The sequence below is a fragment of the Oncorhynchus mykiss genome, chromosome 8, assembly GCF_013265735.2.
Source record: "Oncorhynchus mykiss isolate Arlee chromosome 8, USDA_OmykA_1.1, whole genome shotgun sequence".
Lineage (NCBI taxonomy): Eukaryota > Metazoa > Chordata > Actinopteri > Salmoniformes > Salmonidae > Oncorhynchus > Oncorhynchus mykiss.
Window position 1 is genome coordinate 30,523,267 of NC_048572.1, and position 27,928 is coordinate 30,551,194.

The 27,928-nt window shown below is 43.8% G+C and overlaps 1 protein-coding gene across 1 annotated transcript in view; it reads right to left on the reverse strand.

Annotated features, from left to right (window-relative positions):
• Positions 1-6,022: 6,022 nt before the first annotated feature.
• Positions 6,023-27,928, reverse strand: part of LOC110529771 (alpha-(1,6)-fucosyltransferase) — a 158,190-nt gene continuing 136,284 nt past the window's right edge. Inside the window, exons 7-10 of the mRNA XM_036985273.1 lie at positions 23,775-24,021; positions 20,345-20,521; positions 16,942-17,092; positions 6,023-7,441 (exon numbers count right to left, since the gene is read on the reverse strand). Coding sequence (XP_036841168.1) covers positions 7,100-7,441; positions 16,942-17,092; positions 20,345-20,521; positions 23,775-24,021 — 917 coding nt within the window. The 3' untranslated portion in view covers positions 6,023-7,099. The remainder of the gene's footprint in view (positions 7,442-16,941; positions 17,093-20,344; positions 20,522-23,774; positions 24,022-27,928) is intronic.

The following is a 27,928-nucleotide window of genomic DNA, read 5'->3' on the forward strand; positions in this document are numbered from 1 at the left end:
TTAGTAAAAAGACTAAGAATAAAACTAAATCTAAAATGGCTGCCAAAATGAACTCCGCTTACAAGACATGAATTCTGAAAGTCAACATGCTGCTGTAACTTGTTAATCTTTTCCAGTGACTTACACTTCAATGCCACAGTACCTGTATACTGTACTTAAAGCATGGATTAAGCCCCCAAATACTCCAGAAACCAGGAGAATGACCATGACCATGGCCTACCCTCAGGACACAAGGCAGGACACACCTTCGCTACGCTGCCTATAAAACAGCCCTGTGTTCTCTGTGAGATTTACAATTGTTTAAAAAATTTGGCCATAAGTAGAGAGAGCAGAATTGGCCAGTTAAAAACCTGAAGGCACCCACACTGGGTACCGCAGACCAATTAACAGAATAATTAACTGAACTAACGTCTCTTTTAAATGACTGTTACAGCGTCAAGTGTTTTAATTAAACTCCCCTCGAGTTAACTTGTGCATTTAGAAAGCCCTGGAGGCACCTCTTACTCGGTGAAAGAGATGTTCATTGAATTGCTCTCGGCTAAGAGAGAGGATGTGCGTGTGCTCGTGTCTGCACCGCACACTTTGTGAGTGTGGTTGTCAACCCAGACTAAATTGGCTCTGAATTGTTGTCAGAAGTGTGAATAGCTATAAAAAAATATGATTTTCTCCTTCGTACACTCGAAACTCATCTCCCCACTAGCTCTGCACTTTATCTTGTTGCTGTCCAACGAGGCATGTAGATCACTGATGGAGTTAAAGGAGGGATATGTAACAAAGCTCCCATACACCGCCAGTGCTGTGTACATAAGAAGTCTGCAAAAATAAGACGTATAATTAGAGATCCTAAATGACTAAGACGTTGTAGGAAGTAAAAAACTGGACATGAGAGAACAAGAAGTACTGTGTAAAATAACATGGCGTATACACTCCCAGAGTTGTGGGTTTGATTCCCACTTTGGATAAAAGTGTCTGCTAAATGGCATTTATATTCTTCTCTGTCATCTGGTGCATGGGGGTTTTAGGTGGCTGAATTGTCCATTGGGGTGACTCACTCTGGCAGCTTTACAGTATATCTAGATAAATAATTGGTTTATAGCTGGACAAGGGCTGGAAATTCGGGATTTCAGGGGCAAGGCCATTTGGCCTTCAAGAGGTGCCCAATCTGCCAGGGCACCAAGGCCATTAACCAAAATAGCCAGTTACATTGATTTGAAAACAGAAAGTTTAGAACATGAATGATAAATAGGCTACTAGTTTCAAGGGCATATGAGAAAGTGTTTATGAAATAATCCCCTTAACATTCTGTCAGAACATGGTAAAACATGCGTCATAAAATGACAAAAAACGTTCAGGTTTCAAACAATTACGTTTATAGTTTCTAAATGTTGACTGCCTCCACTCAGATTGCAAGGTGGGTGAGGTTGCAGTGCACTGGCCTTTCCTATCTTGTCTAACAGTGCCTCAAGTATGTCGACAGAATCCAGCCTTCAGCTGTTAATAATGATCCTACTTTAAATTTGTCAAACAAGACTGGTGTTTAGCCTATATACAGTGCTTTGCGAAAGTATTCGGCCCCCTTGAACTTTGCGACCTTTTGCCACATTTCAGGCTTCAAACATAAAGATATAAAACTGTATTTTTTTTGTGAAGAATCAACAACAAGTGGGACATAATCATGAAGTGGAACGACATTTATTGGATATTTCAAACTTTTTTAACAAATCAAAAACTGAAAAATTGGGCGTGCAAAATTATTTAGCCCCTTTACTTTCAGTGCAGCAAACTCTCTCCAGAAGTTCAGTGAGGATCTCTGAATGATCCAATGTTGACCTAAATGACTAATGATGATAAATACAATCCACCTGTGTGTAATCAAGTCTCCGTATAAATGCACCTGCACTGTGATAGTCTCATAGGTCTGTCAAAAGCGCAGAGAGCATCATGAAGAACAAGGAACACACCAGGCAGGTCTGAGATACTGTTGTGAAGAAGTTTAAAGCCGGATTTGGATACAAACAGATTTCCCAAGCTTTAAACATCCCAAGGAGCACTGTGCAAGCGATAATATTGAAATGGTTCCAAAAAAATGTTATTAAATATTTTATATTTGAGATTCTTTAAAGTAACCACCCTTTGCCTTGACAGCTTTGCATACTCTTGGCATTCTCTCAACTAGCTTCACCTGGAATGCTTTTCCAACAGTCTTGAAAGAGTATCCACATATGCTGAGCACTTGTTGGCTGCGTTCCAACTCATACCAAACCATCTCAATTGGGTTGAGGTCGGGTGATTGTCGAGGACAGGTCATCTGATGCAGCACTCCATCACTCTCCTTCTTGGTAACATAGCCCTTACACATCCTTTTCCTGTTGAAAACAAATGATAGTCCCACTAAGCGCAAACCAGATGGGATGGCAGAATGCTGTGGTAGCCATGCTGTGGTAGCCATGCTGGTTAAATGTGCCTTGAATTCAAAATAAATCCATCACACCACCTCCTCCAGGCTTCATGGTGGTAACCACACATGCGGAGATCATCCGATCACCTAAAAAGACGTGAGGGTTGAAACCAAAAATCTAAAATTTTGACAGATTTCCAATGGCCTAATGTCCAATGTGCGTGTTTCTTGGCCCAAGCACGTCTCTTCTTATTTATGGTGTACTTAAGTAGTGGTTTCTTTGCAGAAAGTCAACCATGAAGGCCTCATTCACATGGTGGTCTCCTCTGAACAGTTGATGTTGCAATTTCTGAGGCTGGTAACTCTAATGAACTTATCCTCTGCAGCAGAGGTAAATCTGGGTCTTCCTTTCCTGTGGCGGTCCTCATGAGAGCCAGTTTCATCATAGCCCTTAATAGTTTTTACGACTGCACTTGAAGAAACATTCAAAGTTCTTGACATTTTCCGGATTGACTGACCTTAATGATGGACTGTCATTTCTCTTTGGTCATTTGAGCTGTTCTTGCCATAATATGGACTTGTTCTTTTACCAAATAGGGCGTATGTATACAAACCCTACCTTGTCACAACACAACTGATTGGCTCAAACACATTAAGAAGGAAAGAAAGTCCACAAATGAACTTTTAACAAGGCACACCTGTTAATTGAAATGCATTCCAGGTGACAACCTCATGAAAGTGGTTGAGAAAAGGCCAAGTGTGTGCAAAGCTTTCATCAAGGCAAAGGGTGGCTACTTTGAAGTATCTCAAATATAAAATATACATTTTGCTTTGTTTCACACTTTTTGGCTTACTACTTGACTCCATGTGTTACCATATAGTTTGATGTCTTCACTATCATTCTACAATGCAGAAAACAGTCAAAATAAAGAAAACAAACCCTGTTAAAGTAGGTGTGCCCAAACTTTTGACTGGCACTGTATATGTAATTCAAAGTCTCACTAAAGTTTGGCTACATTTTCAGGTGCCTCATGTCAGCATCGGTCTGGACATGACAGGCTGTATCCAATGCTCATAGGCTATCACCTACACTTCGACATGTAGCCTAATTAGTTATGTACAGTTACAACGCATACACTTATGTTGACACGAGGCACCTGAACATGTAGCCAAACTTTAATGTCTGCAGGCTGGATTCTGTCGACATACTTGAGGCACTGTTAGACAAGATAGGAAAAGCCAGTGCACTGCAACCTCACCCACCTTGCAATCTGAGTGGAGGCAGGCAACATTTAGAAACTATAAATGTAAAATGTTTAAAACCTGTTTTATAACGCATGTTTTACCATGTTTTTGACAGAATGTCAAGGGGATTGTTTTATAAACACTTCCTCATATGCCCATTTAGCTCATGTTCTCAGCTTTCTTTCGTTGTCCAGTCATGTTAACAACACATGCTCGTTAATGTGTCTTACTACATTTCGGAAGGCTATTTTCCATCTCTGTCATATGAAAGAGCTCTCATTTGCAGTGCACTTCCGTTAAAATGGCATTTTAGAACATTTGAGAGTATAGCCTTCTCGCCTTGTGCGCATTGCTGCATTTATGTGAAGAAATAGCCTAATAGTTCATCAATATTTTAAGCTGATCATTCTGTTCTGTTACATCAGCCTCATTGCTTGTACATTTTCATTTGTATTTGTATGTAGGCTATAATGGTTATTTTCATTTGGGATCGGTCACGTCCCACAACTATCCCAGAGTATGTTTGAAATATTCATTTCTCTTACAGAAGGACAAGTTGAGCAATAGAAAAGGTTGACTTTTGTACTATTGGGGATAGTAGATTGACATAGGGCTAGTACTTTTGTTGTTCGTTAGGCCTACTCATCATGTTGGCAGTTCTAATGTCTTCAACAAGCGCCTCAGAATTTGATGCTGTTGCATCCCTGATGTGTCTGTCTTCTCTTGTAGCCTGCTTCGGAGATGCGATGCCTGTGAGAAGGACCCGATCACGTGACAGGTATTGGCTAATAAGAATTTAGATATCTGAGAGTGATTTGAGTGAGAGGCGTTTAAGAGCACAGTGATTGGCAGCCGGGAAAATTAACAGGTGTGCTTTTTTTAAAGTTAATTTGTGGAATTTCTTTCCTTATTAACGTGTTTGAGCCAATCAGTTGTGTTGTGACAAGGTAAGGGTGGTATACAGAAGATAGCCCTATTTGGTAAAAGTCAATATTATGGCAAGAACAGCTCAAATAACCAAAGAGAAATGACAGGTCAGTCAATCCGAAACATTTCTAGCATTTTGAAACTTTCTTCAAGTGCAGTCGCAAAAACCATCAAGCGCTATGATGAAACTGTCTCTCATGATGACTGCCACAGGAAAGGAAGACCCAGATGTACCTCTGCTGCAGAGGATAAGTTCATTAGAGTTACCAGCCTCAGAAATTGCAGACCAAATAAATGCTTCAGAGAGTTCAATTTAGATATCTGAGAGAGCGATATGAGTGAGAGACGCTTAGGAGAACGGTGATTGGCAGCCGTGAGAAGGGAATTATTACATTCAGCCCAAGGGCACAATTGCCACTTTGGCAGCAAAGCATGTATCTTTTTTAGTGGGCATTACGGCCACACAGGGGTCATCGACAGCCTTGGCCGTCAGTGACGCCGGACCCAGAGCCATATATTTAGAGAGTTTGGACAACTTCTAGAACAGACGCCATTTTATTGCTTTTATTCTCAACATTTTGGTGATGTAACATTAAGATAGCACCTCCGACAGTTCCCTATGAAATGACCCACTGTAAAACAAGCAAAACAGAGCAGTGAATTTAATATACATTTTTATTGATTAGCATTCAGGATCATGTGTATCCAAGTATTTTCTGTGTTCATATATATATATATATATATATATATATATATATATATATATATATATATATATATATATATATATACTATTGTAGTGTCAACAAATGGACATCTTCATTGGTTTAGAAAACGCTCAGAATAAACAGCACAACACGGAAGCGTCAGTTATCACTAAGCAATGGCTACGGAGGAGAATGTAGAGCTCTCGTAACGTTCAGACAGAAACTGCATTGTCCCAACTCTCTAAATATTTGGCTCTGGCTGGACCCTTCCTTCTAAAGGAAGAGGGATGACACTTTCCTTGAAGGGTTAAGGCATACATAACCCTCATGTCACGAACACATACTGGATGAAGTCCTCTGATGGCTGTCAAACCATCAAATGTTTGCCATCTTGATGAGGTCAGGTGACTGGTCAGCTGATGATGATAGGTCACCTGACTAGGAGGCTCTCTTGATTCGGGACAAAGACATTCCTTGTAGGTTCACATTGAACAATTAATATCAACCTTTGTGGGAGTAGCAGTATCATCCATAACAACCTTCGTAACACATTTATTCAACATCATTCATAAGGAGTTTTGGGGGGGGGGGGGGGGGGGGGGGGGGGGGGGGTTTGAGGGTAGAGGTGGAATCATTTGGGATTCCTTTTAATGGAGATGGAGCGGGACAACACAAGTGCCACTTGGTTTGTCAAGTTTACTCGATCAGTGTTTGTTTTCAAAGAAAATGCCCCCAGAACATAAGCTATGACAAAGTTCTTTATGACAGTCGATTACAAACCTCTTATGACATAGCATTATCAATTTCAACATAGGCATCTATTCCCCCCCCCCCCCCTCATATTTCCAACAGTAATGTTAGTAAAAAAAATAATACAACAAACAAACAGATGGACTTAGACGGACGTAGAGATGTCAAAAGGACATTAGCTCAGTGGAGTGCTTTGTTTGGTGAGCCTAAAGAGTGCTCCTGTGTGCACTGTAGTTCACCGTAGATCATTACAGGTCATCATAGTTCAAAGGTAATCATAGGTCACCATAGAGTATTATTGTTCAACATAGATTAACATTGTTCACCATCATCAATCTTCACTTATTGGTCACCATAGTTCACGGCTCAAGTTCCTGCTAAGGGTCCAACTGTCACCACCAGTCTCATTGAGCACAACACAACTATTCAGTAAGGACATAAGGACGCCGCTCACTGCTGACAGGCACCATGTCATTCCCCCTAAACAGACACACGCACGTTAAAATCAAATCACTTGTTAAAAAGACATTAAGGTGGTATAAAAGGAATTGCACATGAAAGACTAGATGTTGGACAGTGCTATTGGAGCAAAAGGAGAGTGGAGGAACGCAGTGAGTGAATATGGCAAGGGGAAGATACAAGATACAGTACATTTAATGAACACAGGAGAGAAGAAATAAGGCAAGAATAGAATTAAAACCACCAAAATAATTGAATAAAAATGAAAACATGTTTTTTTCTTCCAGTTTATAATTGTTTCTCAGCCCTTGATCCAAGGCTCGACCCAATTGGCTAGTTCCATTCCCAGTCCACGTTGTCGGCTACGGGCGTTTAATTGTTTTCCGGTTCATTTGAAATCAATGTTTGATTGATACTTTTCATCATAATCTGTGTGCACGGGGACGATGTAGTGGCAGCTGCAAGATTCCATAATTTACAGACCCACACACACACAACACACAGACTCTCAGTGCAGCCTAAACACGACCACCCCCCCCCCCCCTTTCCCCCTGTTCTATCACTGAATCAGAGTCTCTTTCTCTATTTTTATTTTCATCTTTCCCTTTCTTCTTCACTTATGTTGGGAGTTTGAGAGCAGCTTGTCTGCCTCGGGGTACGTGGGATACTTCACGGTCTCGATCTTCTCCTTGACTTTGTAGGACGGGTAGAGGCCGGTGCGGCCCATTTTACGGTTGACCCCTTTCGAGTAGCCATCCCAGTGGTTCCCCGCCACGCCGATGACGTCACCGGGCTCCAGGGGTATGTCTTCGGGGCTGCGGGGTTGGTGGGGGTAGATGGCGATCTGGTTGTGGGCGTTCTGACCACCGAAGTAGTAGATGTCGTCTAGCGAGTGGAAGAAGGAGGAGGCGTCCGGGTGCAGCGTTTGCATCATCTCGTAGGCCACGCGGCACACCTGGAACCAGAAAGAAGAGATACAGGAAACAGGAGGTATAAACAGGAAGTTGAGCTACAGAAAACAATACGTAGAGATACAGGAAGTACAGATGCAGTTCCTTCAGAAAGTATTCACACCCCTTCACTTTTTTTTCAAATGTTTGTTGTGTTATCAAATAACATTTTATTGGTCACATGCACATGGTTAGCAGATGTTAATGCAAGTGTAGAGCTTGTGCTTCTAGTTCCGACAGTGCAGTAATATCAAACAAGTAATCTAACAAATTCACAATGACTACCTTATACACACCAATGTCATGGAATGGAATAATAATATGTACATATATATACAGTGCCTTGCGAAGGTATTCGGCCCCCTTGAACTTTGCGACCTTTTGCCACATTTCAGGCTTCAAACACAAAGATATAAAACTGTATTTTTTTGTGAATCAACAACAAGTGGGACACAATCATGAAGTGGAATGACATTTATTGGATATTTCAAACTTTTTTAACAAATCAAAAACTGAAAAATTGGGCCCCTTTACTTTCAGTGCAGCAAACTCTCTCCAGAAGTTCAGTGAGGATCTCTGAATGATCCAATGTTGACCTAAATGACTAATGATGATAAATAAAATCCACCTGTGTGTAATCAAGTCTCCGTATAAATGCACCTGCACTGTGATAGTCTCAGAGGTCTGTTAAAAGCGCAGAGAGCATCATGAAGAACAAGGAACACACCAGGCAGGTCTGAGATACTGTTGTGAAGAAGTTTAAAGCCGGATTTGGATACAAAAAGATTTCCCAAGCTTTAAACATCCCAAGGAGCACTGTGCAAGCGATAATATTGAAATGGAAGGAGTATCAGACCACTGCAAATCTACCAAGACCTGGCCGTCCCTCTAAACTTTCAGCTCATACAAGGAGAAGACTGATCAGAGATGCAGCCAAGAGGCCCATGATCACTCTGGATGAACTGCAGAGATCTACAGCTGAGGTGGGAGACTCTGTCCATAGGACAACAATCAGTCGTATATTGCACAAATCTGGCCTTTATGGAAGAGTGGCAAGAAGAAAGCAATTTCTTAAAGATATCCATAAAAAGTGTTGTTTAAAGTTTGCCACAAGCCACCTGGGAGACACAGCAAACATGTGGAAGAAGGTGCTCTGGTCAGATGAAACCAAAATTGAACTTTTTGGCAACAATGCAAAACGTTATGTTTGGCGTAAAAGCAACACAGCTCATCACCCTGAATACATCATCCCCACTGTCAAACATGGTGGTGGCAGCATCATGGTTTGGGCCTGCTTTTCTTCAGCAGGGACAGGGAAGATGGTTAAAATTGATGGGAAGATGGATGGAGCCAAATACAGGACCATTCTGGAAGAAAACCTGATGGAGTCTGCAAAAGACCTGAGACTGGGACGGAGATTTGTCTTCCAACAAGACAATGATCCAAAACATAAAGCAAAATCTACAATGGAATGGTTCAAAAATAAACATATCCAGGTGTTTGAATGGCCAAGTCAAAGTCCAGACCTGAATCCAATCGAGAATCTGTGGAAAGAACTGAAAACTGCTGTTCACAAATGCTCTCCATCCAACCTCACTGAGCTCAAGCTGTTTTGCAAGGAGGAATGGGAAAAAAATTCATCCTCTCGATTTGAAAAACTGATAGAGACATACCCCAAGCGACTTACAGCTGTAATCGCAGCAAAAGGTGGCGCTACAAAGTATTAACTTAAGGGGGCTGAATAATTTTGCACGCCCAATTTTTCAGTTTTTGATTTGTTAAAAAAGTTTGAAATATCCAATAAATGTTGTTCCACTTCATGATTGTGTCCCACTTGTTGATTCTTCACAAAAAAATACAGTTTTATATCTTTATGTTTGAAGCCTGAAATGTGGCAAAAGGTCGCAAAGTTCAAGGGGGCCGAATACTTTCGCAAGGCACTGTATATGGACGCACGATGGCCGTGCGGCATAGGCAAGATGCAGTAGATGATATAAAATACAGTATATACATATGAGATGAGTAATGTAGAATATGCAAACATTATTAAAGTGGCATTATTTAAAGTGACTAGTGATACCTTTTATTAAATCCATTTATTAAAGTGGCCAGTGATTTGAGTGTTGACGTTGAGTGAGAGGTTATTTTCCTGACACCGCACTCGGAGGACCCTCATCTTCTCCCTGTAGGCCGTCTCGTCGTTGTTGGTAATCAAGCCTACCACTGTAGTGTCGTCTGGAAACTTGATGATTGAGTTGGAGGCGTGCATGGCAACGTGGTCATGGGTGAGCAGGGAGTACAGGAGAGGGCTGAGAACGTACCCTTGTGGGGCCCAGTGTTGATGATCAGCAGGTTGGAGATGTTGCTTCCTACCTTCACCACCTGGGGGCGACCCATCAGAAAGTCCAGGATCCAGTTGCACAGGACGGTGTCGAAACCCAGGGTCTCAAGCTTAATGATGAATTTGGAGGGTACTATGGTGTTGAATGCTGAGCTGTAGTCATTGACAGCATTCTTACATAAGTATTCCTCTTGTCCAGATGGGATAGGGCAGTGTGCAGTCTGATGGCGATTGCATCGTCTGTGGACCTATTGGGGCGGTAAGAAAATTGGAGTGGGTCTAGGGTGTCAGGTAGGGTGGAGGTGATCCTTGACTCAATCTCTCAAAGCACTTCATGATGACAGAAGTGAGTGCTACGGGGTGATAGTCATTTAGTTCAGTTACCTTAGCATTCTTGGGAACAGGAACAATGGTGGCCATCTTGAAGCATTTGGGGACAGCAGACTGGGATAGGGATTGATTGCATATGTCCGTAAACAAACCAGCCAGCATGCTCTGAGGATGCGGCTTGTGATGCCGTCTGGGCCAGCAGCCTTGAGAGGGTTAACATGTTTAAACGTTTGACTCACGTCGGCCCTCGGAGAAGGAGAGCCCACAGTCTTTGGTAGCGGGCTGAGTCGGTGGCACTGTATTGTCCTCAAAGCGCGCAAAGAAGTTGCTTAGTTTGTCTGGGAGCAAGACACCGATGTCCGCGACGGGGCTGGTTTTCTTTTTGTAATCCATAATTGTCTGTAGACCCTGCCACATACGTCTCATGTTTGAGCCGTTGAATTGCGACACTACTTTGTCTCTATACTGACACTTTGCTTCTTCGATTGCCTTGTGGAGGGAATAACTACACTGTTTGAATTTGGTCATGTTTCCAGTCGCCAAGCCAAGCAGTGGTTCGCGCTTTCAGTTTTGCGCGAATGCTTCCATCAATCCACAGTTTCTGGTTATGGAAGGTTTTAATAGTCACCGTGGGTACAACGACTCCTATGCACTTTCTTATAAACTTGCTCACAGAGTCAGCGTATACATCAATGTTATTGTCTGAAGCTAGCCAGAACTTATCCCAGTCCATGTGATCAAAGCAATCTTGAAGTGTGGAATCCAAATTGGTCAGACCAGCGTTGGATAGACCTAAGCACGGGCGCGTCCTGTTTTAGTTTTTGCCTATAGGAAGGGTGCAACAAGATGGAGGGCCTTGTATGCATTGCAGAAGTAGTAGCAGTGTTCCAGTTCCAGTGTTTTGCTTGAGCATGTACTACAATGTGGTACTACAGGTACTACAACGTGCTGGTAGAATTTAGGGGTCCTTGTTCTCAAATTAGCTTTACTAAAATCCCCAGCTACAATAAATGTATCCTCAGCATATATGGTTTCCAGTTTACAGTCCAGTGAAGTTCTTTCAGGACCGTAGAGGTATCTGCTTGGGGGGGGGGGGGGGGGGGGGTCAGGTCAGGTGAAAAAAATGACTTAAGTTCCTGCATGTTGTTATGATTACACTATGAGTCGTACACCCCTGCCCTTCTTCTTACCAGAGAGATGTTTCTGTCGGCGCGACGCATGAAGAAACCCGGTGGCTATACTGACTCTGACAACATATCCCGAGTGAGCAATGTTTCCGTGAAACAGAGCGTGTTACAATCTCTGATGTCTCTCTGGAAGGCAACTCGTGCCCTAATTTTGTCCACCTGGTTGTCTAGACACTGGACATTGGCGAGTAATAACCTCGGAAGTGCTGGATGGTTGCTTGCCTTCTAAGTCTGACCAGGAGGCTGCTCCGTCTGTCTCTCCTGCAACAACGACTTTGTTTTGGGTCGGCCTCTTGGGATTAGATCCAATGTCCAGGGTGGAGGTCTGAACAAAGGATCCGCTTCGGGAAAGTCGTATTGACCCGCTCTTATACCCAATAGTTCTTCCCGGCTGTATGTAATAACATTTAAGATTTTCTGGGCTAACAATGTAAGAAATAATACATAAAAGACAAATTACTGCATAGTTTCCTCAGGACTTGAAGCGAGGCAACCATCTATATCGGCCCCAGCCTACACACAATACCCCATCATGTCAAAGTGGAAAAATGAAAAGTTGAAATGTCTTGAGTCAATAAGTATTCAACCCCTTTGCCATGGCAAGCCTAAAGAAGTTCAGGAGTAAACATTTGCTTAACAAGTCACATAAGAAGTTGCATGGACTCACTCTGTATGCAATAATAGTGTTTAACATGATTCATGGACGACTACCTCATCTCTTTACCACACACATAAAATGATCTTAATGGTCCCTCAGTCGAGCAGTGAATTTCAAACACAAATTCAACCCAAAAGAAACAGTGTTTTTCCAATGCCTCGCAAAAAAAGGCCACCTACACCCAGTAACTACAAAGACACATGCATCCTTCTCAACTCAGTTGACGGAGAGGAAGACATCCCAAAAATCGGTCTTCTCAAAAAATCGTCTGTAGCGTCCGAATGGTTTGGCCTACAAACCCTATGGAAATATGAGACTCTCACGAACACAATAGTGTCCTCCGTTTTGCTCTACGACCCCCACAAGTGTCTTGGGACTTGTCTGAAATCGATACAGCCGATATGCCAACTTCTGTCTGTAGCGTCCGAACACTAATTTGACCCTTCTGTGAAAAGGTGAGACTATCACGAACACATACGTGTTGGTTGTTTTGATCAAGGACGCCCACAGGGCTCACAAGATTCGTCTGAAGGTCCCCTGTTACCGGTTGAAAAACAATGAATGGAAGTATATATGGAGACCGTTTAGTGACAAAAATAAGGGGTTAAATACATGTCAAAGAAATAATAATTCTAAATCAAATAGCAAAATGACCTTGTTAAAACAATTCCATATAAACTCAAAACGCAAAAAACAGAAACATACCTTTTTCAGGACCCTGTATTTCAAAGATAATTCGTAAAAATGCAAATAACTTCACAGATCTTCATTGTAAAGGGTTTATACACTGTTTGCCATGCTTGTTCAAAGAACCATAAACAATTAATGAACATGCACCTGTAGAACGGTCTTTAAGACACTAACAGCTTACAGACGGTAGGCAATTAAGGTCACAGTTATGAAAGCTTAAGACACTAAAGAGGCCTTTCTACTGACTCTGAAAAACACCAAAAGAAAGATGCCCAGGGTCCCTGCTCATCTGCATGAACATGCCTTAGGCATGCTGCAAGGAGGCATGAGGACTGCAGATGTGGCCAGGGCAATAAATTGCAATGTCCGTACTATGAGACACCTAAGACAGCGCTACAGGGAGACAGGTCGGACAGCTGATCGTCCTCGTAGTGGCAGACCACGTGTAACAACACCTGCACAGGATCGGTATATCTGAACATCACACCTGCAGGACAGGTACAGGATGGCAACAACAACTGCCCGAGTTACACCAGGAATGCATAATCCCTCCATCAGTGCTCAGACTGTCCGCAATAGGCTGACAGAGGCTGGACTGAGGGGTTGTAGGACTGCTGTAGGGCAGGTCCTCACCAGACATCACCGGCAACAACGTTGCCTATGGGCACAAACCCACGGTCGCTGGACCAGACAGGACTGGCAAAAGGTGCTCTTCACTGATGAGTCGCAGTCAATCTCAATGCTGTGCGTTACAGGGAAGACATCCTCCTCCCTCATGTGGTACCCTTCCTGCAGGCTCATCCTGACATGACCCTCCAGCATGACAACGCAACCAGCCATACTGCTCATTCTGTGCGTTATTTCCTGCAAGACAGGAATGTCAGTGTTCTGCCATACTGCCCAGATCTCAATCCCATTGAGCACGCCTGGGACCTTTTGGATCGGAGGGTGAGGGCTAGGGCCATTCCCCCCCAGTAATGTCCGGGAACTTGCCGGCGCCTTGGTGGAAGAGTGGGGTAACATCTCACAGCAAGAACTGGCAAATCTGGTGCAGTCCATGAGGAGGAGATGCACTGCAGGTCTTAATGCAGCTGGTGGCCACACCAGATACTGACTGTTACTTTTGATTTTGACCCCCTTTGTTCAGGGACACATTATTCCATTTATGTTAGTCACATGTCTGTGAAAATTGTTCAGTTTATGTCTCAGTTGTTGAATCTTATTAGTTTGCTGAAAATAAACACAGTTGACAGTGAGAGAACGTTTCAATTTTTGCTGAGTTTAGCTTAGTAGAACCAATACAACACATTAAGGAGTACCACTCTCCATATTTCCAAGTATAGTGGTAGCTGCATCATGTTATGGTTATGCTTGTACTAGTTAAGGACTGGGGAGTTTGGAGCTAAGCACAGGCAATATCCTAGAGGAAAAGTCTGCTTTCTTTCAGACACTGGGAGCAGGACAAGTTGCTTCGTTTTGACTTAATTCTACTTGAATATCTATGGCAAGACCTGAAAATGATTGTCTAGCAATGATCAACATACAATTTGACAGGGCTTGAAGAATTGTGAGAATAATAATGGGAAAATATTGCACAATCCAGGTGTGGAAAGCTCTTAGAGACTTACCTAGAAAGACTCACAGCTATAATTGCTGCCAAAGGTCCTACAAAGGTTTAAATTTGTTTGATTTAATCAATTTTGAAATCAGGCTGTGACACAACCAAATATGGAATACTTTCTGAAGGCACTGTGTAGGAAACAGAAGGTATATACAGGAAACAGGACATGTGACCAGGAAGCGTGAAGAATCATGGCAGCTTGCATGTTAGATTACAGTGCATTCAGAGAGTATTTGTCTTTTTCCACATTTTGTGACGTTACGGCCTTATTCTAAAACGGGTTAAATCAAACATTCCTCATCTATCTACACACAATCGCCCATAATGACAATGCAAAAACAGGTTTTCAGAAATGTTTGCAAATGTGTTAAAGCAACAAAAAAAAATACATAACTATTCAGACCCTTTGCTATGAGACTCGAAATTGAGCTCAGGAGCATCCTGTTTCCATTGGTCATCCTTGAGATGTTTTCTAGAACTTTATTGGAGTCCACCTGTGGTAAAATCAATTGATTGGACATGATTTGGAAAGGCACACAACTGTCTATTTAAGGTTCCACAGTTGGCAGTATATGTCAGAGCAAAAACAAAGCCATGAGGTCGAATTAATTGTCCGTAGAGCTCTGAGATAGGATTGTGTCGAGGCACAGATCTGGGGAAGAGTAGCAAAACATTTCTGCAGCATTGAAGGTCCCCAAGAACATAGTGGCCTCCATCATTCTTAAATGGAAGAACGAGAAACAAGATTCTCTGGTCTGATGAAACCAAAATTAAACTCTTTGGCCTGAATGCCAAGTGTCACGTCTGGAGGAAAACTGGCACCATTCCTATGGTGAAGCATGGTGGTGGCAGCATCACGCTGTGGGGATGTTTTTCAGTGGCAAGGACTAGGAGACTAGTCAGGATGGAGGGAAAGATGAACGGAGAAAAGTCCAGAGATCCTTGATGAAGACCTGCTCCAGAGCGCTCAGGATCTCAGACTGGTGCGAAGGTTCACCTTCCAACCGAATAACGACCCCAAGCACACAGCCAAGACAAGTAAACACAATTTTCTAAATGTCCTTGAGTGGCCCAGCCAGAGCCCGGACTTGAAACCGATCGAACATCCCTGGAGAGACCTGAAAACAGCTGTGCAGTGACGATCCCCATCCAATCTGACAGAGCCTGAGAGGATCTGCAGAGAAGAATAATATCGACGTTTATTTGTCACGTGCGCCGAATACAACAGGTGTAGACCTTGCAGTGAAATGCTTACTAACAGGCTCTAACCAACCGTGCAAAAAAGGTATTAGGTGAACAATAGGTAAGTAAAGAAATAAAAACAACAGTAAAAAGACAATGAACTATAACAGTAGCGAGGCTACATACAGGCACCGGTTAGTTGGGCTGATTGAGTTAGTATGTACATGTAGATATGGTTAAAGTGACTATGCATATATGATGAACAGAGAGTATCAGTAGCGTAACATAGGGGTTGGCGGGTGGCGGGACACAATGCAGATAGCCAATGTGCAAATACAGCTGTGCCAAGCTTGTAGCGTCATACCCAAGAAGACTCAAGGCTGTAATCGCTGCCAAAGGTGCTTCAACAAAGTACTGAGTAAAGGGTCTGAATACTTATATAAATGTAATATTTCAGTTTTGTATTTTTTATAAATTTGCTAATATTTCTTAAAACCTGCATTTCCTTTGTCATTGTAAGGTTTTGTTTGTAGATTTATGAGGGATAAAAACTATTTAATCAATTTTATAATAAGGCTGTAACGTAACAAAATGTTAATAGCCAAGGGGTCTGAATACTTTTCGAATTATACATTATGTGGATTTGACTATTTAGATTTGTTCAGATGAAAAGTTACCTGGTCCCAGATCTATTTGTTGCCCTGCCATCTCCTATGGTCATTGTTTAACATGACAATGACAATAGTAGTAGGCTATTCAGGTTTGTAACCGTATAGATCAGTGAATTATATACCTTATATTCCCTTAAAGGCTGTTGTGTTGGCTATGGCAGGGGTTCTCAAACCTTTTGGGACTGAGGACCTCTTTTGTGAAAGCAAATTCATCAGGGACCCCCTCATAATCATAAAAATAGCATACAAGGAGTTTTAGCTGTGACTTCAGTGCATGGCTGTAAGAATCAAGTCCCGGGCCCTGGGATGAAACATTTTAAAGGCTCGCCTCATTGCATTGGAGAGAAGGAATTCAGTTTAAGCTAATTTCCTGCGATTTTACTCATTCTACCATGAGGCAGAGAGAAAACGTTGCAGTTTTAAAGCTTAAATTACAGTGCGTTTATGTAAAAAAAACACATAATTTTGAGGTATTGAGTTGAAAAATGTATAATTGGCGGAGTACTGAGGATACCAATCTCCCTGGGAGCCTCCCAGGCTCATGTTGCTCATGATTAAGAATATAAATTGTACATTAATAATATTACATTGTATTGCATTACACCCTCTAAACATATTCCACAGATCCCTTGGCCATAATTTGTTTAATCTGATACTGTTAGTAATATTCATAAAAATAATATATATCTGTGTGTGTGTATATATATATATATATATATATATATATATATATATATTTATTTTTTGTTGTTTTAGCCAAGGACACCCTGTAGTACTTTCGCAGACACCCCACTTTTGAGAACCCCTGGGATGTGGTACACCTACCTGTGAGGAGAAGGTGCAGACCAGGAAGTCGGTCTGGGACAGGAAGTGTATGTCTAGGATGACTCCTCTCAGAGAGTTCTCGGTGTAGCGGTTGTGAAGGCCGGCTGACCACGAGATGGAGTTATCACTGATGAACTCATAGTCAGCGTACCTGTAGGACACACATACTATTACCCACATGGGCTTCTACATACAAACAGAAACACAATGGCCGTGTCTGAATACCCAAACTTGCGTTCTAAATAGTAGGCATTTTGTCTATGCAAAAACATGATGTTTTATGTGAAATTTTGAAAAGGAAGTATGCTTTGATGTCATACTCATGTAGACGTTTCATCTAGTAGAATTCGCTGCAAACTATTGAGGAGGAGAGTCATCTTTTCAGACCCAAGTGTGTTGGACAACAACTGATCACCAAAAAGGTTGATCGTTTTTGCCTACTGCAATACATTTTTTATAAAACAGTATGTTTTATCTAGTACAATTAGTATACAGTATGCAGTTCTAGTAAGTAGTAGGCAAGAAAGATTTCGGAAACGGCCAATCATACACACACAGTTGTGGCCAGTGATCAGCCACAGTGTTTTGGTGTTTGTTCCCTTTTGGATCGCAACAAAATGTGGATTTCATCCAGAACGGCTAATGAATATTAGGGACACAATACCGGCCGGTATTTGTCCTGAAATTCTGTCATCATCCAACGATATACTACTGAAGACTACCCCGATGTTGAGTCAGACTTTAATTAAACCGAGGTTATGGGACTGTGGGACAGAGACATATGGGGAGGAGAAGCTGGGACTCAAGCCTTTCAGAAGGTGAGGACTCCATGCCCCTTGTCCGTCATCTCCCTCTCCAATGTGCGTTCACTCGCCAACAAATCCGACGAGCTACAACTTCTGATGATGAGAAAAAAAGGACTTCTCTCTCTCACCTCTGCTTTCTTTTTTTTATGGTTAAATGCCTCTATTCCCGACACCGCCGTGGATCTAGCCGGCTTCCAGCTGAACTGGGCTGATCCCGGAGCAGTCCAGTAAATTCAAAGGATGTGTGTGTTTCCCTATTCTGTCTAAAGCATGCTCTCCAGAGTCTACATCACGCCGAGCACCTGTGTGCACACACATCACAACTGCTGCAGGCTGATCAGATCACAGAGGTGGAAAGGAAATATCCGGATTCTACTTTGACCATCATGGGGGATTTTAACCACACCAGCCTACAACAGGAACTTCCCAGCTACAAACAAATGGTGAAATGTTCAACAAGCCAATAAAAAATTCTGGACAATGTTTACGGCACTATTAAAGGGGCATACCACACTGTCCCCCACGCTCCTCTGGGCAACTCAGACCATGTGATGCTACACCTCATCCCCGCATACAGACAGAAACTAAAAACTGCTAAACCTGTCAAACATACAGTGCAGAAATGGACTGAAGAGGCCATTGGGCAGTTAAAGGACTGCCTAGACACCACGGATTGGAACATATTCATGGACAACAATGCCAACACACACGAGTACACAGACACATCCTACATCAGTGTATGTGAGGAGAATTGCATACCATGAAATACCTTTCTATCACACAGCAACGATAAGCACTGGTGAGCTTAGGGCTCTCCTTTCTTCCAAAGAGGAAGACCACACGAGCAAGACCAGGGACCTCTATAGAGAGGCCAAGAAAAATATACACTCAGGAATTAGGGCAGCAAAACAGCAGTACAAAGACAGGCTAGAGCAACAGTTCTCCAGCCACGACTGTCTGTCTGGAGTGGACTGAAAACCATTACCAACTTCAAACCTAAAGCTCCCCGACGCCAGACGACCCCTCACTGCCCAACAAACTAAACCAGTTTACTACAGATTTGACTCATAAAGGCCCCTCAATCACCAGGACAATACACCCTTCAGCCTACCCCTCCTTGCCACTTCACTCATGACCAAAACTTCCCGCCACCTGAAACGTTTCTTCCCCCAGGCTGTGGCCCTCACCAAACGGTCATCTGGCCCATAGAGACTAAATGACTATGCTGTGGCCCTCACCAAACGGTCATCTGGCCCATAGAGACTAAAGGACTATGCTGTGGCCCTCACCAAACGGTCATCTGGCCCATAGAGACTAAAGGACTATGCTGTGGACCTCACCAAACAGTAATCTGGCCCATAGAGACTAACGGACTATGCTGTGGCCCTCACCAACCTGTCATCTGGTCCATAGAGACTAACGGACTATGCTGTGGACCTCACCAAACAGTAATCTGGCCCATAGAGACTAACGGACTATGCTGTGGCCCTCACCAACCTGTCATCTGGTCCATAGAGACTAACGGACTATGCTGTGGACCTCACCAAACAGTCATCTGGCCCATAGAGACTAACGGACTATGCTGTGGCCCTCACCAAATGGTCATCTGGCCCATAGAGACTAAAGGACTATGCTGTGGCTCTCACCAAACGGTCATCTGGCCCATAGAGACTAAAGGACTATGCTGTGGCTCTCACCAAACGGTCATCTGGCCCATAGAGACTAACGGACTATGCTGTGGCCCTCACCAAACGGGCATCTGGCCCATAGAGACTAAAGGACTATGCTGTGGCCCTCACCAACCTGTCATCTGGCCCATAGAGACTAACGAACTATGCTGTGGCCCTCACCAACCTGTCATCTGGCCCATAGAGACTAAAGGACTATGCTGTGGCCCTCACCAACCTGTCATCTGGCCCATAGAGACTAAAGGACTATGCTGTGGACCTCACCAAACGGTCATCTGGCCCATAGAGACTAAAGGACTATGCCGTGGACCTCACCAAACGGTCATCTGGCCCATAGAGACTAACGGACTAAGCTGTGGCCCTCACCAAACGGGCATCTGGCCCATAGAGACTAACGGACTAAGCTGTGGCCCTCACCAAACGGTCATCTGGCCCATAGAGACTAACGGACTATGCTGTGGCCCTCACCAAACGGGCATCTGGCCCATAGAGACTAAAGGACTATGCTGTGGCCCTCACCAACCTGTCATCTGGCCCATAGAGACTAAAAGACTATGCTGTGGCCCTCACCAACCTGTCATCTGGCCCATAGAGACTAAAGGACTATGCTGTGGCCCTCACCAAACGGTCATCTGGCCCATAGAGGTTAAAGGACTATGCTGTGGCCCTCACCAAAAGGTCATCTGGCCCATAGAGACTAACGGACTTGATTCTTGATGGATTCTGACATACAAACACGAATGCTACACCCCCTCCCTGTCCCTGTTGGTTGGCCCTGCTTGCTCTTTGTGTGGTGAGTTCATTTCACTGCTCATCTGAGCTGGATTCCTTATAGGAGCTGAGGCGGCACGGCACACCACACACCACACACACACACACTTCATTATAAGGGTATTGGTTGTCACTCACTTCGTCTTAGCCTCTTGCAGTAGTGAGGGGTCATCTGTTGCCAGGTAGACTCGTTTCTTGTCCACGTGGATGCGTCTGGCCATGTGTTGGAACTGTTCCTCCACGTGCACCATGTACTCCTCTATAGGGTGGAACGCAGCCTCCGTCCCCACCTTATCTGTCCGTCGAACATGGACCCTACAGGGACAGAGACAGGGGTGGAGGGAGGGAGGGAGCGAGCGAGAGAGAGAGAGCAATACTTTCAGTCAATACGCTCACTATCAGCTACTTCATTCTGTACTTAATTTGGCAGAATCTTTGTGCCCTTGCCAGTCTTGCCCATAATCAGAGCGAGAGAGAGAGAGAAAGAGAGAGAGATACCCAGTGGCACAATGTAGGAGTAATGACAGAAAACTAAAGTCAGAAAGGAAGGGGGTTTGAATGGGAGATAGAAGCGAACGGACGAATAATAGACCAGCGCTGCAAGTGTTTGTGAAACTGAGTGCTTTCTTTGTTTAATCGCTCATAACACAACAACGCCAGCATCTATGGTTTGGAGGGAGAGAATAAAGGTAGACAAAGGGAATAAGAGAGAGAGAGAAAGAGAGGAGAGCAAAAAGAGCGAGAGAGAGAAAGAGCGAGAGAGAGACAGAGAGAGAGAGCGACAGAGAGACAGAGAGAGAGAGGGAGCGAATGAATGAGAAATCGAAAGAACGAGATAATAAACACAGTGTGTCTAATTACCAGAACTGGCCTGAGATCAGTCAGCCCAGTCCTCGGGATGCTCACTGAAGCAACAAACACCTTTATTTACCCTAACACACTCCTGGATCAGAGAGAATAGAGGGAACGAGAGATTAAAGGAGAGAGAGGGATGGATAGGAGTAGAGTGGGGGAGGGATTCTCCACAGGTGCACGTAAGGCTGAAAGTGAACCTCTTTGTTTCTCTACATCTATTTAACTCTCTGTTCATATCTTCATATTCACTCCCCTGCACTCTCACTCTCTCCTTCCATCTCTCTCTATCTGATCTGAAGAGACTTTTGATTATAAGTGGGACTCTTGACTACGAGCCTCTCCATTCTCTGCTTCTCTCTTCCATGGTCTCAGTCGGTCCTTCTCCCGCTCTCTCTCTCCTTTCATCTCTCCTCCTGTTTTGTTCCTCCTCTCGTTCTCTCCTCTTTCCCTCCCTTCATCCCGCCGCCCGTTCCTTGGCAGACGATGCGGCCGTGCCTGGGCGCTTAGTGCCAGACGGCGTGCGAGTAATCAATCTACCCATCCCTCCCTCCTTCTCCACTCCCCCTCCTCTCTGGCTGTCTCCACTGCTTGTGAGAAGCTGCGCTGGGGCTGAGGTTGTGCTGACGACTGCTTTTAGATGCTTTAGTCTGGTGTGTTGCAGGCCTACTGAGGGTAGAGGCTCTGCTGCGATGACATTGCTTTTCACAGGAGCAGGGGGATGCAGGGAGACGACTGGCTCCCACGTCGTCTCGTGTCCTCGGAGATACCTCATACAGTCCCTCCCCTCCGAAGCCCCTCTCGCATTCCTCCTCTAGCCCCTTTCACTCATCCCCTCACTCAATGACTCTCCCCACTTTCATGCTCTCCCACCCACACCCCATCTTCCTCTTCCCAAACCCCAATCCTACCCAACTGCTCCCCTACCCCCCCCCCCCCCCCCCCCCTTATCTCCCCCAAGTACTAAGGCACTTTATTATATTATCAGATGGAAGCAGAAAGAGAAAAGGAGCAGAGGAAACTTTCTTTCCATCTAGCACTTTATTTCAATAGGCTCCCCAGTGACAGAGGGGGGAGAATGGAGGGAGCAAGTGAGGAGAGGAGAGAGGAGAAGACAAAGCAATAGAGTTAGGAGAGACAATGATGGGAAATAGGGAAAGCGATACGGGGGAAATAGAGAAAAAGGTGAGCGAAATAAATGAGATAAAGACAAAAAAGAGGAGCAGGTGAAAGAAAGGATAGAGGTGCAGACAACATGAGAGAGAAAGTTCGATTGGGAAAGAAAGGAGGGTGATTCATAGAGTCAAAAGAGGACAGGGAGGACAGGGAGGGTTGAGAGAAAAAGGTAGCAGCAGAAGAAACTGAGAAAGAAGTAGGCCTAATAGAGGTAAAGGTGAAGAGACAGACAGACAGACAGACAGACAGACAGACAGACAGACAGACAGACAGACAAACAGACAGACAACTTTAACAGACAGAAACATACACAAATAGATAGAGAAATAGGACACTTCAAACCAATGCGCCGAAAACAGTGAAATGCTGTAACAACTTAGAAATAAAAGTAACAACTTAAAGAGCAGCAGTACAATAACAATAGCGGGGCTATATACAAGGGATACCAGTACAGAGTCAATGTGTGGACTATATACAGGGGATACCAGTACAGAGTCAATGTGTGGACTATATACAGGGGATACCAGTACAGAGTCAATGTGGAGACTATATACAGGGGATACCAGTACAGAGTCAATGTGTGGACTATATACAGGGGATACCAGTACAGAGTCAATGTGTGGACTATATACAGGGGATACCAGTACAGAGTCAATGTGTGGACTATATACAGGGGATACCAGTACAGAGTCCATGTGGAGACTATATACAGGGGATACCAGTACAGAGTCAATGTGTGGACTATATACAGGGGATACCAGTACAGAGTCAATGTGTGGACTATATACAGGGGATACCAGTACAGAGTCAATGTGTGGACTATATACAGGGGATACCAGTACAGAGTCAATGTGTGGACTATATACAGGGGATACCAGTACAGAGTCAATGTGTGGACTATATACAGGGGATACCAGTACAGAGTCAATGTGTGGACTATATACAGGGGATACCAGTACAGAGTCAATGTGTGGACTATATACAGGGGATACCAGTACAGAGTCAATGTGTGGACTATATACAGGGGATACCAGTACAGAGTCAATGTGTGGACTATATACAGGGGATACCAGTACAGAGTCAATGTGTGGACTATATACAAGGGATACCAGTACAGAGTCAATGTGTGGACTATATACAGGGGATACCAGTACAGAGTCAATGTGTGGACTATATACAGGGGATACCAGTACAGAGTCAATGTGTGGACTATATACAGGGGATACCAGTACAGAGTCAATGTGGAGACTATATACAGGGGATACCAGTACAGAGTCAATGTGTGGACTATATACAGGGGATACCAGTACAGAGTCAATGTGGGGACTATATACAGGGGATACTAGTACAGAGTCAATGTGTGGGGGCATCGGTCAGTCGAGGTAATATGTACATGTAGGTAGAGTTATTAAAGTGACTCTTCGAGCTACCCTTTAATGGGGTGTTTGAAAGCCAGCTTGACCCAGGTTGGGTGTTGTGTGTGTGTGCGTGCGTGCACATGTGTGTTAATATGCATGCATAGGTGCATGCATCCACCTACCCTATGATGGGGTGCTTGAAACCCAGCTTGGCTGTGGTGTCTGCAATCTCCTTCTCCAGCCAGGCCTGTGGACGCACCAGGTACTTAACGAACTGAGACACCCACCACACAGACGGGTCACCATGGAGACGGTGTAGACGCTGGGCTAGGTCTTCCGGGATGGACAGGGGCAGGTACGGGGGGCGGGGGTGTAGGCTATCCACGATGGGTAACTCCACCACCTGGATGTCCTTGTCATGGGCCTCACCTACAGAGACAGAGGGGGAAAGAGTTACAGGGGAGCTGCACAGCCACACTGGTTACGCCCTGGGTTAATTGACGTGAGTTAGGAGCGACTCACGCTCTGCAAAAGTTATGCATCTCACACTCACATCTGGTGTAGCAGGCCAGTTCGGCAGCATCTGTAACAGAGCGGATTTTGTCCATCCCTCACTAGAAGCGAACTAGCAACCTTCTGCTGCACAACAACACTTTGCACCAAGCAGCGTTACCTGTCACCCCACAAACGCTATGGGAGAGCAGCTACTTCTAGGTATCAGAGCAGGTGATGTCGTCTGATGGACGCTAGTCTATCGCACACATAGCTAACTAGCTAGCTATTCCACATTGGCTACACTCACCTTTATTTGACCCAACTGGCCTCCTCTTGGGTCCTATCCTTGGTTTATACAAATCTAAAAACAGATAGGTGAGAGTTGATATCCAAATAACTTTCTGCCGTACTACGTTTTCTACTCATCCAATGATGTCAGATCAGAGCAGATGAGAGGAGGGAGCCATTCTATACTATTAAAAGAGTTGTATAACTAAACCAAGATAGACCACAGCCCGTTGCTTCAAGTAGGAACAAATTAGTCTCAGTGGGCAGAACAAGCAAGGCGGTGGGCAGAGCCAAGCACGAGCTAGTGAGATCCTATTGGCTCGTTCCAGCATGCATTTGCATATTTCCATTAGGGAACGCCTACTCTGTGAAGTGCGTGTGTGCAATAATTCAATTATCTTTTGCACTTCTAAACAATGCAATTTGTTACAACTTTGGCCAAGGGTAAAGTCCCCTCTGTTTATAACATATTCTAGTTTATGGAACGGAACATTTTATTGAGATCAAATGTTTAATTGATGAGAAAATGTGCAGAATGTTGACCAAAATCCATTGCGTTCCATCATCTCCCACTGCCAGCCACTGAGCTTTCTCTCACTACCATATTTGGAAACGCCAAGCGGAGGCTTCACATTTATAGATTCCGGTGAAATATTTGTCTCATTGTTCTATCTGTGACGCAGACTTAAATCCTCGTTCCTTTACAATCATTGGATTAGTGTAAACCTTGGCTAGACAGTTTCTTCCCTCTGTACATCTAACAGCTACAGTGAACAAGTGCACACTGTGGAGAAAAGGGTATGGAATGAACCGCAGCCAAAAAGATAGAGAGAGTGAAGGAAGTTAAAGACAGGAGAAAGTCATGGAAGGATAGAGAAGTTAGAGAAGACAGGAGAAAGTCATGGAAGGTTAGAGAAGTTAGAGAAGACAGGAGAAAGTCATGGAAGGTTAGAGAAGACAGGAGAAAGTCATGGAAGGTTAGAGAAGACAGGAGAAAGTCATGGAAGGATAGAGAAGTTAGAGAAGACAGGAGAAAGTCATGCCCTTTCAAAACAACAATCCCAATTCTCTCTCGCTTTATCCCCACTGCATTCAGAGTGACAGTTGCCCTTTGGCTGTCCTTCTTTAAAGGGATAATCCACCCTAAAATTGAAATGTGACATGCTACGTCATCATGATAAGGTTCTCATCACTGGAGATAGGGGATAACAAACGATCACATTTCATGACTCTTTTAAAACAATTACTTGCACTCGGGAATGCCAAATCAGCCAATAGACTGTATGGGCAAACTTGTCTAAAACACATCAGTCTGTCTATATAGTCACGAGAAAGTATATATTTTGTTCAAATGTCTTCAAAGTGGACAGTGCACCATCAAATGAATTTCCTTTTTCCTTCAACTGCCATGATGCAAAGCAGTTTTCTCCTCTCGTCTCCCTGCACGCAGGCTCACAGGGCACATGCACGTTTGCATAGCAACCTGACTCGCACTGCTTTGAGCTAGAAATGCGATCTCTACTAGGTTGAACATGGTAAATGTTTAACACCTAAATTAATAGTGCAGTTTGTTTCAGGGATTTTACAACTAGCTAACTACTTCACATACTGATATTGGCTTTGGTATTATTGTGTTACATACATTTTCTAGCTAGTTACCTAGCTAGCCTATCTAGAGAAAGCATTGCATTGTGGGTTCTACTCTGCAGATCTCCACAAGTTTTTTTACATGTTGCTTCCTAACTACAAAATGCAAATGAAATTCCCATAGTATATTGTTCTCACATATTAGTATTATTTAACAATGTAAATCACAGGAATTTGTCATTTTAAGTGGAATATTCCTTTAAAAGCCAAGGTGAGCCAATCTACTTTCATGGTACTGGGGGTGGAACACTGGCACCAGCTGCACCCAGAGGGCGGCACATAGACGGGCATGGGACTGGCAGGGACTCTGGGCACAGTGGGCAGAGAGGAGGGTTGAGCTGGGCTGATTAGGAAGGTCATCCTCTCTGGGTTCCTGATAGCCTTTCCACCTGGGAGAGTGGGTGTTAAGCCTCAAAACACAAAGGAGTGGCCAGGACACACACACAAGCGCGCGCACAAACACATGTGGACACACACACACACTTTTGGTCTAATCTCATCTCGCCAGGAGGGATATGTCTGGCAGACAACCTCCATTCACACGTACATCGGGTCTGAAAACCAGAGGACATTTTTTAAAACATGTTTTTTTTTTACAGTTTCAAAAATAAGCTTAGACGACAACTACTGATCTCTGTGAAGTTGCAACTACGGTGACCTGTTCCATTACAGAAAGCCTAATAAAACTGCACACAGCTTTCATAACCCATTGTCAAACAAATGGCATAATTACTCATTCAAATGGCCTTTCAAAGAAAGTGTAACTGGAATAAAATAAAAAATTAATAACAAGGGAACACAAAAACCAGGGTGTCGGTGCAAGGGCATGTGTACTCCATGTAGCGTGAGCTGAATATAAATTGGCAAGAGCATTAAATATTTAACAGAAAAAATATTTCCAAGCTTTCTCTTTGCTTATATATCATCATTGGCAGGTTTTGCGAGAGGGAGAGAGGGGACTAGCCATATTTTTTAGGCCTGCAATTCTTGGCACAACTGCACAGTTAAGCGCTCCTTCCCCCTCCCATAGCTTCCTAATTAGGACACAAAGAGTCTACATTTTTACTCAACCTCCGCAATCTGCATGAATAAATTCATGCAGCAACAATTTAAGACATTTATTTCACTATTTGAGGCAGGAATGGAGAAGAAATTTAACCCATAACGCATTGTTCTGTTGACCGCGATGTCAGTATCTTTGTTGATTGGCTCCTATGCTCTCACATACACTTCCCTACAACACACACAGAAACTTAAGCACACACATGAACACGGACGCGATTACAGTATTCACTTCTACACAAGCACGTTCACACAAATACAGGCACACATCGACACACGCACACACACACACTCCCATGCACACACAAACACAAGAAAACGCACGCACGCACACACACACACACACACACACACACCCACAATAACCTTCCCAGACACACACAATACCACCCTAGACACACACACACACACAATAACCTCCCCCCCAGACAGACACACACAATAACCTCCCCCCCAGACACACACACACACACACAACCATGTACTCTCGCACCATGTGTATACAGTGGGGCAAAAAAGTATTTAGTCAGCCACCAATTGTGCAAGTTCTCCCACTTAAAAAGATGAGAGAGGCCTGTAATTTTTATCACAGGTACACTTCAACTATGACAGACCAAATTAGGGAAAAAAATCCAGAAAATCTGATTGTAGGATTTTTAATGAATTTATTTGCAAATTATGGTGGAAAATAAGTATTTGGTCACCTACAAACAAGCAAGATGTTTGGCTCTCACAGACCTGTAACTTCTTCTTTAAGAGGCTCCTCTGTCCTCCACTCGTTACCTGTATTAATTAATATTAATCCCAGAACCACACGGGGGGACCTAGTGAATGACCTGCAGAG